This window comes from Nerophis ophidion, linkage group LG07, assembly GCF_033978795.1.
Source record: "Nerophis ophidion isolate RoL-2023_Sa linkage group LG07, RoL_Noph_v1.0, whole genome shotgun sequence".
Taxonomy (NCBI): domain Eukaryota; kingdom Metazoa; phylum Chordata; class Actinopteri; order Syngnathiformes; family Syngnathidae; genus Nerophis; species Nerophis ophidion.
The window spans coordinates 71,606,952-71,624,743 of record NC_084617.1 but is presented as its reverse complement, the minus strand read 5'-3'; the positions used below and the strand labels follow the sequence as shown (position 1 = coordinate 71,624,743).

At 38.8% G+C, this 17,792-nt stretch overlaps 1 protein-coding gene across 1 annotated transcript in view; it reads left to right on the top strand.

The window, feature by feature from the left end:
• The first annotated feature begins 1,118 nt into the window (after positions 1-1,118).
• Positions 1,119-17,792, top strand: part of cds2 (CDP-diacylglycerol synthase (phosphatidate cytidylyltransferase) 2) — a 33,637-nt gene continuing 16,963 nt past the window's right edge. Inside the window, exons 1-6 of the mRNA XM_061907064.1 lie at positions 1,119-1,316; positions 10,222-10,364; positions 12,008-12,104; positions 14,947-15,044; positions 16,605-16,744; positions 17,384-17,442. Coding sequence (XP_061763048.1) covers positions 1,242-1,316; positions 10,222-10,364; positions 12,008-12,104; positions 14,947-15,044; positions 16,605-16,744; positions 17,384-17,442 — 612 coding nt within the window. The 5' untranslated portion in view covers positions 1,119-1,241. The remainder of the gene's footprint in view (positions 1,317-10,221; positions 10,365-12,007; positions 12,105-14,946; positions 15,045-16,604; positions 16,745-17,383; positions 17,443-17,792) is intronic.

The window sequence follows — 17,792 nt, the reverse complement described above, 5'->3', positions numbered from 1 at the left end:
CACACTTATTATTACATATGTTGGCCAGAAGGGGAGCACTTTGCATTTTTTTCACACACTTGTTGTTTCATATGTTGACCAGAGGTGGATCACTTTTAAAACCGACACACAGTCAATTTGAAAAATCCCTCCTTTTTGGGACCACTCTCATTTTGATAGATTTCCCCACCAGGGGTGCAAATGAGACATTCTCTATTAGATGCTATGGTTTTCCGTATCGGGACCATGATTTATGTCCTAATGTGCTCACACCTCCTCATATGGAAGGTACTTTACCTTCTTGATGCCTCAAGAAGGGCAGAAATACAAGAACACACACACCCACCCACGCACACACACACACACACACACACACACACACACACACACACACACACACACACACACACACACACACACACATATAGGATGAAACTTTGCTGCCATCTGGTGGTAAAATAGATAATTACAAGGGACCCTTGTTTTTAGGATAAATGGGATTATGTTAATGTGAGGTTTTATTTGAAATATTCCTATCTTTAAAATAAATATGATGCATATTACACAATTCAGACAGAAATAATTCGGGTGGTCAGTTGTACGGAATATGCACTGTACTGTGCAATCTACTAATTAAAGTTTCAATCAATCAATCAATCAATCAATCAATCAATCAATCAATCAATCAATCAATCAATCCCTATAATACCACTTAGTGAGAAAAAAAACGGTGAGATAATTACATAAAACATAACATAAAATCTATGTACCTAACTAGCATTTACTCATAAATATTGTAATGGGCGGCATAATCGATTTCTTGATAATGTACCACTAATGGGAAACCCATTTGCTCAGTAGCCTTCTGTACAGTAATTGTTTTGCTTCGCATCAATGACGTCACAGTTTGCCACTGTTATCAAGCTCACCAATGTTAGATGAATCCACCGCAAAAATAAAAGCACACTTTTGACAGTAAAAAAACACAGCAACATTTCAGCAAGGATGTTTTCACAGTCTTAAACATTGCACGATTTAGAATTGGCAATTTCACACAGCATTTATTTTTCCACCGTACTTTGAGAAGCAAAAGATGCCGGGATTTAATTTTGAAAACCGGAAGTTTTGTTCCAATTTTACACCCACGCGAGTGAGTTTTTTTTTAATGAAACGTAAACCCGTGTAAAAAATAGCCTGAGTGTATCTTAGTCTTAAGAAACCTTGACTATTCGCCGTTGTCGTTCGGGTTGTGGTTCGCGAAGATGACGGCAGAGCTCAGGCACCGTGGAGCCAAAGACACCGAGGCGACTTTACAGCAGCAGCCGTCCGAGGACAAGGTTAGCATTGACGTTAGCCGCCGTCTGGATGTAATGCTAGTAAGCCAGCTAGCCACCAGCTAGTCCTAATTCATCATTATTGGGATTGGTTATGACAGAAATAAGTGTCTAAATAGAAACTAACCCTTAAAAATGCACATTGGCGTGGAATCAAATATGTCAGACATCATTCCGCCGATTTTGGGGCGGTATGGCTCGGTTGGTAGAGTGGCTGTGCCAGCAACTTGAGGGTTCCAGGTTCGATTCCCGCTTCTTCCATCCTAGTCACTGCTGTTGTGTCCTTGGGCTAGACACTTTACCCACCTGCTCCCAGTGCCACCCACACTGGTTTAAATGTAACTTAGATATTGGGTTTCACTATGTAAAGCGCTTTGAGTCACTAGAGAAAAGCGCTATATAAATATAATTCACCTCACTTCATTTCACTTCACTTAAGTGCTCCAATGATGGACTGCGGATATCAGTCTTTCGAGACGGGAGAGCAGACCTGGGCGATTATTTTGACTGGGGGCCGGTATATCTATTTTAGAAACACTAAAACAAAACCTCAAAAAAAAAAAAAAAAAGTATTTTTTTATTTTTTTACTGAAGGAGACACCCAGAATGTACATGAAAATAAAGAATCAATCAATCAATCAATCAATGTTTATTTATATAGCCCTAAATCACAAGCGTCTCAAAGGGTTGCGCAAACCACAACGAAGTCCTCGGTAGAGCCCACATAAGGTCAAGGAAAAACTGACCCCAGTGGGACGTCGACAATGAAGGTTATGAGAAACCTTGGAGAGGACCGCATATGTGGGCAACCCCCTCCCCCTCTCCAGGGGACCGAAAGCAATGGATGTCGAGCGGATCTAACATGATATTGTGAAAGTCCAATCCATAGTGGATCTAACATAACCGTGAGAATCCAGTCCAAAGTGGATCCAATATAGTAGCGAGAGTCCCGTCCAAAGTGGAGCCAGGAGGAAACCATCCCAAGCGGAGGTGGATCAGCATCGCAGAGATGTCCCCAACCGATACACAGGCGAGCGGTCCATCCTGGGTCCCGACTCTGGACAGCCAGTACTTCATCCATGGCCACCGGACCGGACCCCCTCTACAAGGGAGTGGGGAACATAGGAGAAAAAGAAAAGAAACGGCAGATCAACTTGTCTAAAAAGGGGGTCTATTTAAAGGCTAGAGTTTACAAATGAGTTTTAAGATGAGACTTTAATGCTTCTACTGAGGTAACATCTCCAACTGTTACCGGTAGGGTATTCCAGAGTACTGGAGCCCGAATGGGGGATTTACAATATTATCTATGAACGTTAAAACACTGAATATTGACAACATATGAACATCACACCTCTCCATTCACATATTTTACAATCAAGCGAAATGCAACAAACGGGGCCGAAAGCAATGGATGTCGAGCGGATCTAACAAAATATTGTAAAAGTCCAATCCATAGTGGATCTAACATAACCGTGAGAATCCAGTCCAAAGTGGATCCAATATAGTAGCGAGAGTCCCGTCCAAAGTGGAGCCAGGAGGAAACCATCCCAAGCGGAGGCGGATCAGCTGCGCAGAGATGTCCCCAACCGATACACAGGCGAGCGGTCTATCCTGGGTCCCGACTCTGGACAGCCAGTACTTCATCCATGGCCACCGGACCGGACCCCTCCACAAGGGAGTGGGGAACATAGGAGAAAAAGAAAAGAAACGGCAGATCAACTTGTCTAAAAAGGGGGTCTATATAAAAGCTAGAGTTTACAAATGAGTTTTAAGATGAGACTTTAATGTTTCTACTGAGGTAACATCTCCAACTGTTACCGGGAGGGTATTCCAGAGTACTGGAGCCCGAATGGGGAATTTACAATATTATCTATGAATGATAAAACAGTGAATATTGACAACATATGAACATCACACTTCCTCTCCATCCACATATTTTACAATCAAGCGAAATGCAACAAAAATGCAACAAACACAGTGAAATATGAACGCAAAGGTTAGAAAATCCCCCGCCTAAAATCCGATATATCTGATACATCACTAAGCTTTAGAACTTTGTTGTAAAAATCTCCTTCTGCGTCTGTCCCTGACACCCGCATTTCAGGCTGGTCGCCCTGGAAACACTCTGTGGAAACGCTCCCCACCCACACTGCTTGGTGCCTCGTCTGAGCTGCTGTGACTTAGATTACCATAGTAACTGATTAATTACCATAGTCACTCATTAAATGACCATGCCATGCTTTCTCAGTGATGGCACCTAGGAAATGGAATAAGCTCCCTCTGAATATCAGGTCCGCCACCACTCTGGACTCTTTTAAGAGCACAGTTTAAAACTCACCTCTTTACCGCAGATTACTTTTGATTAATGAGTTCATTGTGAGTCTTATATGTGTATTTTAGATTCCTTTCTGTGTCTGTCTCTGTTTCTGTTTTGTGTTTCTCTACTCGGGCTGATGTAACAGTTGGTTGGGTGGGGCGCATAATAAATGAAAATAACATGACATAACAAAAACATAGTAACTAATATATCATCCAAAAGCGCAGATTCCGATTATTGAAATACTCTGTATAGTTCAAGACTTACGGTCATTAGAAAACATCAATGCACATCATCATGGCAGCTACACTTTACATCTTAAAGATGTAAAAAAAAATATTTGGGAATGAAAAGCTTGACGGGCTTTTTTTGCCCAGGTCTGCCTAAATAAAACAAAATATATAGTCGAGTCATACCATAGACCAGTGGTTCTCAACCTTTTTTCAATGATGTACCCCCTACATTTTTTTTAATTCAAGTACCTCCTAATCAGAGCAAAGCATTTTTGGTTGAAAAAAATAATAAAGAAGTAAAATACAGCACTGTGTCATCAGTTTCTGATTTATTAAATTGTATAAAAGTGCAAAATATTGCTCATTTGTAGTGGTCTTTCTTGAAATATTTTTGAAAAAAAGATATAAAAATAACTAAAAACTAGTTGAAAAATAAACAAGTGATTCAATTGTAAATAAAGATTTCTACACATAGAAGTAATCATCAACTTAAAGTGCCCTTTTTGGGGATTGTAACAGAGATCCATCTGGATTCATGAACTTAATTCTAAACATTTCTTCACAAAAAAATAAGTCTTTAACATCAATATTTATGGAACATGTCCACAAACAATCAACACTAAATATTGCATTGTTGCATTTCTTTTCACAGTTTATGAACTTACATTCATATTTTGTTGAAGTATCATTCAATAAATATGTTCAAAAAGGATTTTTGAATTGTTGCTATTTTTAGAATATTTAAAAAAAATCTCACGTACACCTTGGTATATCTTCAAGTACCCCCAGGGGTACGCGTACCCCCATTTGAGAACCACTGCCATAAACTATAAAAATGACTTTACTTTATAAATAATCTTTGCCCCAATAATAAAAAAAAAAGGGTTCAAGATGTTAATCGTAATTCTTGTTCTGTGTACTTTGTGAACACTTGTAATTTGAACAGTCTGTTAAACTGAATCATATTGTTGCTTTGTTTGGTTTCTTTGGTCAATTCATTCCACAATTTAATTCCACACAGATATGGTAAAGGTTTTAAGTGTTGTTCGAGCATACACATGTTTTCAATTAGATTTTCCTGTATGCTTATATTTTTACTCTTTTGTTTGTGAAAAAATGTTGTACATTCTTGGGTAGCAGGTTTGTTTTATACATAATTTTAGCTGTTTGCAAACTGCACCAAATCGTTGAATTTCAATGTTTGTGATTTAATAAATAAATAGTTTGTATGTTCTGTTCTCTATATCCAACATTGTGTATTATTTCTAGCTGATCTTTTTTGTAACACCGTTAATGAATGAAGTGTACTTTTGTAGTTATTTCCCCTCATTTATACACTGTGACACAGATATGGTAACACTAGCAAACAGGAAAGAATATGAATTGATTTTTTTGGTCTGGAACATGGGTGTCAAACTCTGGCCCGCGGGCCATATTTGGCCCGCCGTGTAATTTCATTTGGCCCTTGAGGCAATATCAAATTAACATTAGAACTGGCCCGCCGCTGTAACACCGCATTCACCGATTTCCCGGGAGACTCTCGAATTTCAGTGCCCCTCCCGAAAATCTCCCGGTGCAACCATTCTCCCGAATTCCACCCGGACAACAATTTTGGGGGTGTACCTTAAAGGCACTGTCTTTAGCGTCCTCTACAACCTGTCGTCAAGTCTGTTTTCCCTCCTCACAAACAGCGTGCCAACTCAGTCACATATGTGGCTTCTACACACATGCAAGGCATACTGGATCAACAGCATACAGGTCACACTGAGGGTGGCCTTATAAACAACTTTAACACTGTTACAAATATGCGCCACACTGTGAACCCACACCAAACAAAAACAACAAACACATTTTGGGAGAACATCCGCACCGTAACACAACATAAACACAACAGAACAAATACCCAGAACCCATTGCAGCACTAACTCTTATGGACCGCTACAATATACACCCCCGCAAACCCTGCCCGCCCACCTGAGCCCCAACATTAACTGAGCAGTAAAAAGGCCTGAATGGTTGATTTATTCATTGTTATTTTATTTTCAAATGTATTAGCCTGTGGAAAAAGTTAATGTTGATATTTACCTCAGAAGGCTGCAAATACAAAAGAGGCATTCATTTTTTATTTAAATTTGATTTGATATGCCATTGATATTTTTTAATTATTATTGTTATTATTATTTGAAACTCAATTTTGCATGTCACTATAAAGTTATATAAGCCTTGCTTGTTCAATATTCAATGAAAAACTTGTTTGGGTCCCTATTAAAAGGTTAATTTGTTCAACCTCGGCCCGCGGCTTTGTTCAGTTTTAAATTTTGGCCCACTCTGTATTTGAGTTTGACGCCCCTGGTCTAGAACATGTGGTTTTAGGGCAGTGAATTTAACAGATGCCAGCTAGTTTGGTTGTGCGATAGCATACTCATGTGTAAACCGGGGCAGGAAACAAGGACTGTCTGCGGTACATGTGTGCATGAGGTGTCTTAAGAAAGCAGAGTTATGATGACATTTATCGTATAAAGTTGTAACGAGAATGTTATTGCGACCTGCGGTCCCTGTGATGGTTAAATACACTATTATAATTATCTTAATCAATCGTGAATCCCACCAGACTTGAGGTTCTCCAACATTTTCCACCAAGTACCACCTCAGAAAACACTTGGCTGTCCAAGTACCACCATAGTGACCAATATTAAGATAAAAACACAGTAGCACAGTGGGCATAAGTATTCATTAAAACCAAGTTAGAGGTTTTATTAAACAAGTATGTTTAATTATTTTGACACTATAACATTACACACAATTTTAACAGTAAATGTGTTTGATTATAGTAAAATAAAACACTGTACTTTATTAAAGTAATACTTTAGATTGGTGGTTCTCAAATGGGGGTACGCGTACCCTTGGGGGTACTTGAAGGTATTCCAAGGGGTACGTGAGATTTTTCAAAAATATTCTAAAAATAGCAACAATTCAAAAATCCTTTATAAACATATTAATTGATTGATACTTCAACAAAACATGAATGTAAGTTCATAAACTGTGAAAAGAAATGCAACAATGCAATTTTCAGTGTTGACAGCTAGATTTTTTTGTGGACATGTTCCATAAATATTGATGTAAATGGTAAATGGGTTATACTTGTATAGCACTTTTCTACCTTCAAGGTACTCAAAGCACTTTGACACTACTTCCACATTCACCCATACACACACACATTCACACACTGATGGCGGGAGCTGCCATGCAAGGCCCTAACCACAAACCATCAGGAGCAAGGGTGAAGTGTCTTGCTCAAGGACACAACAGGCGTGACGAGGTTGGTAGAAGGTGGGGATTGAACCAGGAACCCTCAGGTTGCTGGGACGGCCACTCTCCCAACCGCGCCACGCCGTCCCCTCATGTTAAAGATTAATTTTTTTTTGAAGAAATGTTTAGAATTAATTTCATGAATCAGATGGATCTCTAATCCAATCTCCAAAGAGGGCACTTTAAGTTGATGATTACTTCTATGTGTAGAAATCTTTATTTATAATTGAATCACTTGTTTATTTTTCAACAAGTTTTTAGTTATTTTTACATCTTTTTTTTCCAAATAGTTCAAGAAAGACCACCACAAATGAGCAATATTTTGCACTGTTATACAATTTAATAAATCAGAAACTGATGACAAAGTGCTGTATTTTACTTCTTTATCTCTTTTTTTCAACCAAAAATGCTTTGCCCTGATTAGGGGGTACTTGAATTAAAAAAATGTTCACAGGGGGTACATCACTGAAAAAAGGTTGAGAACCACTGCAGTTTAATGTTCATTTTAGAACAGTTAAATAATTGCATGCAAATATAAAAGTGTGCTAAGGGGAACGCTAGTAGTCAAGTCAACAAAGCAACCAAGACGGCGGTCTTGGTTGCTTTGTTGGATCTGCTTCTGTCTCTGGCCATGCTCCCTCCTCCCCAGCGGACGATGGCGTGGAACACCGCAGAGGCCACCACAGTGGATATGTTTCTTTTACTTTTTATTCATAGCTGTAAGTAGAAGTGTCTGGTTGTATCTGCTGCTTTAATGTCCTTTAAGTTCTTTGATGTTTGATGTTTCCCTCTTACACACATGTAAGAGGGATGTGTACTATGGCTATGAGTTGTTCTTTTCCCTTGGCCTCAGTCTGCACCCCCACTCCAGGGCCTAGGCCAAGACCGATTTTTTATTTTTTTATTTTATTTTAATCTTCTATTCCCCCCCCCCCCCTGTTTACCTGTATGTCATCTTTTTTGTAAGGGGCGCTGGAAGCCGGCAGACCCGTCAGCGATCCTGTTCTGTCTCCCTGTAATGTTTGTCTGATCTTGAATGGGATTGTGCTGAAAATAGTAATTTTCCTGAAGGAACTCTCCTGACGGAATAAATAAAGTACTATCTAATCTATCTAATCTAAAGTGGTGTTGGAGTTGACATGTTTTGGTTCAGATACACACAATAATCAGGTCTAGAATATTATTTTCCTCTCAATTTAGTCTTTTGCGTGCACAACTTGGTCCTCCAGGAAAGAGCAACATGTTGTCATGCTGGGTCCATCCCTCCACATCCTGTGGGGGGAAGAAGTGTCATTCCCCCTCCTTGTTTTCTCTGGAAGGTTGCACAGACACACACCACAAGAAAAACAAGGGTTTATTACTGTTCGACTATGGTGTTGTTGGGTGGCTCGCACAATTATTGAATTGCCGGTGCGTCTCATTGGATAAAGGATGGCTCCTTGTTGTTGTTTGGAATGCCAGCTTTACTACTGCAGGCCCAGCTTGTTGTTATGTGAAACAGTGGTGGCTATTTTTAACTCAAGCATCCTGAAAGACAGATATTGTCTCCATGGAAACCACAGAGCGTGGAATTTTGTGTGCAACTGTGCGTCTGTGTGTGTGTATTTTTGTCCATCTTTTCTAGATTTACGCAGTGCACTTTCTTTAAGAGGATTTATGAGGATTGAAAAAAAAATGTGAACGTATGACTTCTTCAAGCTGTGACTGGGTGAGAATGTGTTGCTAGTGGTACAGTCTGCTCTGCGGTGATAATTCCAAGCCTAATTTGGTCACCAGCCACAGCCTGTCTTCTGCTCAGTGTTAGTCATGCGTAAAGATCTTTGCACTGAGGAGCAGAATTAAGATTTGGCATTACTCGTACAAGTCCAAGACATGTTATTACAGTTTACATGTACTAAAAAAAATAAATGATTGCATGAATTGGCTGGAAAACAGCTTTTTGAAATGTATGTCAACACCTTCATTTGATCGTTTTTGATTTTTCAAAAAATCGTATTACCATGCGGTTGGAAACCAGTTCCCTTCTTGCATGTGCACGCTTCGGCCAATCTCCCTGTAGGTTCATGGTGCCGTTTTTACCAATATTAAATTTACGAGCGAAGAAGACATAGCCAGAGTGACGGAGACTCTTGAGCAGGTTTTTGTTGTTAGTCGTTGTTACCCACAAGGAATGATAGTTCATTGTTGTGTTAAAATGAATTTGACTTTGGCTGTTTAACTTTTGGTTCACTCGGTGAGTGCAAACGACAGTCATCAAACAGGACATTTTTTTTTACACACTATGTTCCCAAACAAGTGGTGGTTGACTGCATTGTAAAATGCAATTTACAGTGATGGAATGTTGAACTTAAAACCTGTTCATGGTGAAGGGAAACTGTCAGGTTTGACCATGTTTTAGTTTTTTCCTCTGCATTTGTCTTTGTTTCCTCTATGTGTGTAGTGTTTCCTGTCAGCGCTCTTATTTTGTTGGTTTCCTGTCTTTCTCCCTGAGTGTTGTGTCCCCTCAGCTGCGGCCGATTGGCACCTGGCCACACCTGGTGTCAATCAGCCCCCTCCTATTTAGACCTGTTTTCTCCTCCAGTCTGTGCTGGATTATTGTCATGTATTGTGGCTCGTGTCGTGTCGTGTCGTGTCGTTGCAGCGTAGCGGTAAGCTATACTTGGTAGCTTTGTGTAGCTTACTGTCTTTTTGTTCCCTGCTTCCAGTTTTGTTTGTTCATAGCCTAGTTTGTTATCCACCTCGTGTGCGCTTTTTGTTTGTACCCTTTGTTTGGTTTTGTTTTAGTGTGTAAATTAAAACCATGTTTTCTTACTCAATGCTTTCCTCCTTCTCTGCATCTTGGGGTCCGTCACCAACTAACTGACTGAAACAAATAAAGTCAATTTGTATTTTGTTATAGAGTTGAGACATTTTCATTATTTAAGTGCAGATTTCATCAAATCAAATCGTGATTAATCAATTTATAACCTAATGAATTTCAATTACATAAATTCAGGAAATTGGCCATGTTATGAAATGTTTTTTTTTTCTGTGTTTGCTTGCTTTTTAGGGATCAGATAATGAGCTGAAGTCAGAGAAAGATGACGCGGGAGACAGCCACCCCAAAGGGGACTCAGGAGTCCCGGAGGTGCCAGTCCCGCCTGATGACACCCCGGAGGTGTTGAACAAAGCCTTGTCCGGACTTTCCTCAAGGTGCATGATGCAGTTTATTCAAAACTCTGCATGAAATATAACTATTAATATTCCACATTTTATCACTGATTTAAATGTCTTCCTCTTGTGATGCTAAAAGCTACATCACCTTTAGATTTTTGGTATTCCGACAATGAGTCATATTGGCATCATTAAAAAATAACCTGAGTTTTTCTTCACAGTTTGGTGGAATCCGTACGTCACTAATAAGCATACTTGCTAACCCTCGCGATTTTCACGGGAGACTCCCGAATTTCAGTGCCCCTCCTGAAAATCTCCCGGGGCAGCCATTACCGTGAATTTCTCCCGATTTCTACCCGGACAACAATATGGGGGGCGTGTCCTCTCTCATCTGTAAAGGAGACTATTATATATGTCTCCGTTATCCATAGGTTTATCTATAAACCATAAAGTAGGCAGGCACGGAGCTATTTCTCAGCGTGTGTTTATTCCAGCCGGCACGTTGATACTACGGCACACAACATCCGCATTCCCATCATGCATTGCTTCAAAACTACGGCAAGTAGTAATGTCCAAAAACATAACAGAGACAAAGCAGAAGAACGAAGAAGAGACATGGCGACGACGCGTTAAGAAGAAGAAGTACGCTTGAAATTTCCAAAATGATTGGAAAAAATTATTTCAGTTCATCCAGGACAGCTCGAAGGGGAAGTGGTATCTTGTTTGCACATTTTGTAGATCAGACTTCTCCATTGAACACGGTGGCCGAACGGATATACTCATTCATGAACGGATTATTTATTTATTTTGGGGATGCACCGATTAATCGGTAACCGAATATATTCGGCCGAATATGGCAAAAAAAGCCACATTCGGCCTTCGGTGGAATGAATTAAATGAATTAAAAACAAGGCCGAATAGTGGCGTGTGACGCAATTTTTTGACGCGGTGACGTTGGGATATGTTGTGTACCTGTATAAGTGTATGAGGTTACAAGCACACACTTATTGAGATTTAGTGGGGCCTCTGTTTACATTATTAGCCTGTTGCGTAGGCTACCTGTATAAGTGTATGAGGTTACAAGCACACACTTAATTAAGATTTACTTGAGCCTTCTGTTTACATTATTAGCATATCTACTGTGGCTAAGCAGGCTTTTGCCAAAAGGACAATAATTCATTTGTTGTGGGTTTATCCACTTTAATGCACTTTATTTTTATTGGGAATGCATGTTTTGTTTGAAGGCCTAATATAAATGAAAAACTTTGTGCTTTTTTTGAAAAGCAAAGGCTACTGGAATATTAAAAAAATGTCAATATTCAATAAAAAAATACTTTATTTGAAAAACATGTCTAAATATTTATTCTAGGCTATTTATGCAATATAAAAAAAATGGTGAAAAACTGCATTCATTATTCGGTATTCGGCCTTCGGCCAAGCGTTTAAATTTTATTCGGCTTCGGCCACAACTTTTCATTTCGGTGCATCCCTAATTTATTTACATATATATACTTGAAAATATATACAGCCCCCCTTCCTCATAATTCAAAGGTCTCAAGGTTGGCAAGTAAGCTAATAAGCATTAATTGTCCATTAAAAGATGCATTGTTTGTGCGTGTATTTGTGTGTGTGCGTGCGACTGCGTGTGTACGCGTGTGCATGCGTGTTTGGTTTTCTCTCAGATGGAAGAACTGGTGGGTTCGAGGGATCCTCACTCTGGCAATGATTTCTTTCTTCTTCTTTATAATTTACCTGGGCCCCATGGTGCTTATGATGATTGTGAGTATGACCAACACCAAGCAGCATGGCAACAACATCATGGTCAATACATACACACTGTATACTGAATACTGGTGGTGGTCAAGCTGGCTCTGTTTTCAACGGGTAATAGATGCCATTTAGTCTTTTTTTATTTTTTATGTGTGTTTTTATGTGTTGCTTTTGGCGGTACGAACCGATCAAATCGCGAAAAGGACAATTGTTTCTTCAAAGTTCCTCGAGAGATTATCAAAAATGGCAGAAAAGTGAAAGATTTCAATCAATCAAGAGCTCACACTCCAGTCCAAGAGAGCAGAGTCGATGAATTCATGAGTTTGCATTGATTGCTCAGTTAAATATTTGTTTGATATACTTTTAACGGTTATTATTTCCCATTTAAGTATTATATTTATATTATTTGTATTTCTTAAACATGTTTTGAAAAGCACCAACTCGGCGTGTCTAAATAACCGAAAGCAAATGTGAGCTGAACCTAAAAGCTTTTACCAAAGGCAACGATCATAAATGAAGCTTTCAGCAAGTACACAATGATGCCATCTGTTTGATTGATACTTTTATTAGTAGATTGCACAGTTCAGTACAGATTCCGTACAATTGACCACTAAATGGTAACACCCCAATAAGTTTTTCAACTTGTTTAAGTCGGGGTCCATCTATAGTTATATTTTGATAAAGACGGGGGAAAACACGCTACTGGTAAACATAGCAGCTTTGGATGCAAAGTAAAATAGGGAAATTTTAACTTATCCGAGCAAAAACGATGCATATTTATCTGGGAGAGTCTTGATATCAATTTCCTGCACCCAGCCACACACAAAGAAGTTGTAGACCTCCATGTTTCCATCTGTTTTGTTGTGCAGAATGGCGTCTGAAACACAATAGTTCAATACGTCGCGTGACCGACGTAATCCTTGATATCACTCGACAAATCTTTTTTTGATAAAATATAGGGATCTATTTCATTGCATAGTTCGATTTGTAATATTGTATAATGTAAGGCATTTAAAAAATATATATATATATTTGTTGTATACAAAATACACATTTTATATTTGTACTATCATAAAAGCCATTCTGTGTATTATCACTTAATTGTTCCTCCTAATGTTCAATAAGATTTATGCCTGGTATTGACTAAATAATAAAAATAAACTGAAAATAATTCCGTTGGTAGGCTACTACTTAGTACAGATTCAGGTATAAACAAACGGTACCAGTTTTTAATACCTGGGTTGTACATGACGTCACGTGGAGTTGCAGATTCAGCACTGGCTCAGGCACTTGATGACAAAACTAGCATATTCATGATGGACTGCCTCTAGGTAATTTTGCAATTATCCATGCAAGCAAGCCTAAAAGAAAGTACTCGAAAGCAAGGCTTTACTTTGGATATGCTATATACATTGTAATGGTTAGCATGAATGATTTTACAAAACCTCCAAATTGGTAATCAGGCTACAACTAAGGTGCATGTTACAATAAAACTGCTGGTGTGTAATCAGTTGTGAAGGGTACCGATATGGTACGAATTCCCAGTAGCTGGTAATCGATGCCGGTACTCAGCTGTACCTATTTTCCGTATTTATGTGTGTGTTAATAAATATAGTCTTTGATAAAAAAAATAAAAAATGTATTGCAACATTTTAAAAGTGAGCTAATTATAAAACTTTGGTTTAGTTTTTATAGACTTGTTTTCCAAGAATGACATCAAGTTGCAAGTACAAGATGTTAGATGGCAGTAGTGCATAGTTTATGCTGTGTTGGCTAATCAGTTCAGTCTGTGCTAAATCTAGTCTTTTGTTTCGGCCTAAAAGAGTTAATACTATAAGTATTTTACTTTTTACGCACAAGTTGTTTGATTGTAACGTGCAGGTTAGTTGTAGTTTTCGTTACCAAATTTGAAGGTGTTGAAATCGCCATGTAAAATCGCCAATGCTAATCATTAGCATGTCAAAGCAAAGCACTTATGTTGGAGCATTTTTTCGGGTCTATTTCTTTGTTGGCATTGACTATTGCAAGATTACCGAGACGTAGTTTATCTGAGCAAAGTGTGACTTCACACACAAGCCAGGTATTGTAAAATGGCAATGTTTGATTTTACGTGGCTCGGTGCCCCATAGCATTGGTCCCCAACCTTTTTGTATTCGCGGACCGGTCAACGCTTAATAATTTGTCCCGCGGCCCGGCGGGGGGGAATTCCTTTTTTTTTTTTTTCTTAGTCATGAAGAAGGGACGTTTTTGTCATGAAAAGTGTATATTGTGTATATTGTGTTTTTTATGTTGATTTAATAAAAAATAAAAAAAATACATTTTTTTTTTTTTTTTTAAATAAAAATTAATAAAAAATTCTTCTGCGGCCCGGTACCGGGCCGTGGTTGGGGACCACTGCCCCATAGAACCGGGGGGATTCGGTCTGTACCAAAAAAAATACCGGATTCGGTACCCATCCCTAGCAATACTTAATGCATAAACACTTTGTAGGGCTCAACTAAAGACAAGACTCACACATGTTTCACCTTAATGGCAAAGACTAGTTTTTGACGACAAACTGAAATTAATGCCCACTGACAAATGAGACTCAGAAGTGTAAGAAAACTAAAATGTAAAAACTGGACAGCACAGTTGCCATCACCAGCTCAGTGTTAAATGGTACATAAACATGATTTGTATTAATGAACAAGGTAAAATGTATTACCCACACAAAGTTACCATTTACCCAAAATTGGTTTCGTTGAGTACCAATACCGATTTCCAGGTATTGGTAATTGGTACAAATCGGACCAAATGTGAACAGTACCCATCAGTACCCACTTTCTTTATAATTTAGTGCTTCTTTGTGCAGGTCCTGTGTGTTCAGATCAAGTGCTTCCAAGAAATCATCACCATTGGTTACAGTGTTTACCATTCCTACCATCTGCCATGGTTCAGGACATTGAGTTGGTGAGAAGTTTGAGAACTTACACATTTATAATCAATTTAAGACACTTTTTTTTTTTTAATTGTGCATGTCTCGTGTTAATTTGTTGCAGATTTCATGAGGTTTGGTGTCTTTATTGTTAAAAAAAAATATTCTAGGTGTAGACTAGATTATTAAGTCAGTCACCCATTAAAAAAAGATCAATTAGATGCATTGTAATCTTACACTAAAGAAGTTTGAATTTGTAGTCCCTTTGTTTCTCCATTGTCTAATAGACATTCACCCTTCCTTTTCATGTCGTAAAACATGGAAACTTAAACCTTTTGTAACATATCTTTTATCATAAAAGGCCTACTGAAACCCACTACTACCGACCACGCAGTCTGATAGTTTATATATCAATGATGAAATATTAACATTGCAACACATGCCAATACGGCCTTTTTAGTTTACTAAATTACCATTTTAAATTTCCCGCGAATTGTCGTGTTGAAAACGTTGCGGTATGATGACGCGTGCGTTTGACGTCTCGGGTTGTAGCGGACATTATTTTCCAGCCCGATCCAAGCTATAAGTAGTCTGCTTTAATCGCATAATTACACAGTATTCTGGACATCTGTGTTGCTGAATCTTTTGCAATTTGTTCAATTAATAATGGAGAACTCAAAGTAGAAAGATGCAGGTGGGAAGCTTTTAGCCTTTAGCCACACAAACACAGCCGGTGTTTCCTTGTTTAAAATTCCCGAATGTGAAGCTTTACTATGGATCAGAGCGGTCAAGCGAACATGTCAACCGGCAGTTTTCGGTGAGAAAATTGTGGTAATAAGTCGGCTCTTACCGGAGACATCCGCGTGACTTCCCTCAGAGACTCTGGCGGTCAACACAGCCATTGCCACACCCCTCTGACTTTCAAGTACTATTTAATCTCACTAAAACACTAGCAACACAATAGGCAGATAAGGGATTTTCCAGAATTATCCTAGTAAATGTGTCTAATAACATCTGAATCGCTCCCACTGCAATCGCCCTTTTTTTTTTCTTTCTAGTCCTTCACTCTTAATTTCCTCATCCACAAATCTTTCATCCTAGCTCAAATTAATGGGGAAATTGTCGCTTTCTCGGTCCGAATAGCTCTAGCTGCTGCTGGCTATGATTGTAAACAATGTGAGGATGTGAGGGGCCCTACAACCCGTGACGTCACACGCACATCGTCTGCTACTTCCGGTAAAGGCATGGCTTTTTTATTAGTGACCAAAAGTTGTGAAATTTATCGTCGATGTTCTCTACTAAATCCTTTCAGCAAAAATATGGCAATATCGCGAAATGATCAACTATGACACATAGAATGGACCTGCTATCCCCGTTTAAATAACAAAATCTCACTTCAGTAGGCCTTTAACCTAATGGGAATGAGTCTATAGCAAATATTGAATGGAAAAATATGTAAAACTTAACTTCATTAAATATTGTTGTCTTCAATCCCTGCTTAAATTCAACATTTCTGCTGTACTACTGTATCCAAAAATGTGTATTGCTGTCATAAAGCTTGTGCAGGTCAGTTTGTCAATACTGTTTGCGCACAGGTACTTCCTGCTTTGTGTCAATTACTTCTTCTATGGTGAGACGGTCACAGATTACTTCTTCACGCTGGTGCAGAGGGAAGAGCCGCTTCGCATCCTAAGCAAATACCACCGCTTTATCTCCTTTGCCCTCTACCTCACAGGTATAACAGTAACTCACACAGTATGCCTTTCCTCATATGCTAAGAGTAAGCATAACTAATCATTTCCAAAATCATATTAGTGGACTTAAAATACTACTATTTTTCTATCCATGCAGACTAGATATCATCATTTTAGTGGTTTTGAGATTTTTGTATTATTTTTGTCATTAAAATGTGGTAATTCAGTCAGCTGCTGTACTTTTTATTAGAGTGGCTCAATCCAAAAGGTGTAATTTGAAGGTGCCATATATGGACTATTATTTCAAAGCATGTTTAAAAAAGAAGTGTAAAGTTTAACATAAACTGCAACGTCTTGCTTTCCTTAATCTTTTTATCCAAAGAGGTTTTACGGATTAAGAAGGGCCCCGATAAGTGAGCCAATTTTTAATGAGAGTGGCTAGAGACTTTTTGTATTAGTAATTTATTACTGATCTCCAAGGACACCATTTCCTCTGTCCTTATCGAACTATAAATAGAATGTATCCAGCAATCTTGAGTCACTTCCTCCATATTAACACTTGCTTTCTGCTAAAATAGGTGAGACTAAAATCAGTCATTTTGAACAAAGCTGACCTAGATTCTGACTTAATTAATTTGTGTCTAATGTGCATCGCATTGACAAGTGTGTGCCTACTTCAGGTTTCTGCATGTTTGTGCTGAGCTTGGTGAAGAAGCACTACCGCCTTCAGTTCTACATGGTGAGTCGCACCCTGCCTCTTCTTTGCCTTCGCCCTTAGGGGCATTGGGTTATTGATGAGGCCTGTGGGAAGGCATCTATAGTTGTTGGGACCGTGGGCAGGTGGTTGTCCTACAAATCACTGGCAAGCTTGGCTAAATCCCAACTGTCCCCCTTACAACTTCTACTCGGTTTTGCCGCTTAAAACTGGGGGGTAAAATGAAGTGGTAAAAAATGTATCCTGATGAAATGAGAAGTAACTCGTTTCCTGCTTGTTTATCTGTCTATGTCATCTCCTGTGACATAGGCAGTGAAAATACAATACTGTGGTGTAATATTTTCTAATAATTGTGATGTAATGCAGTACACGTT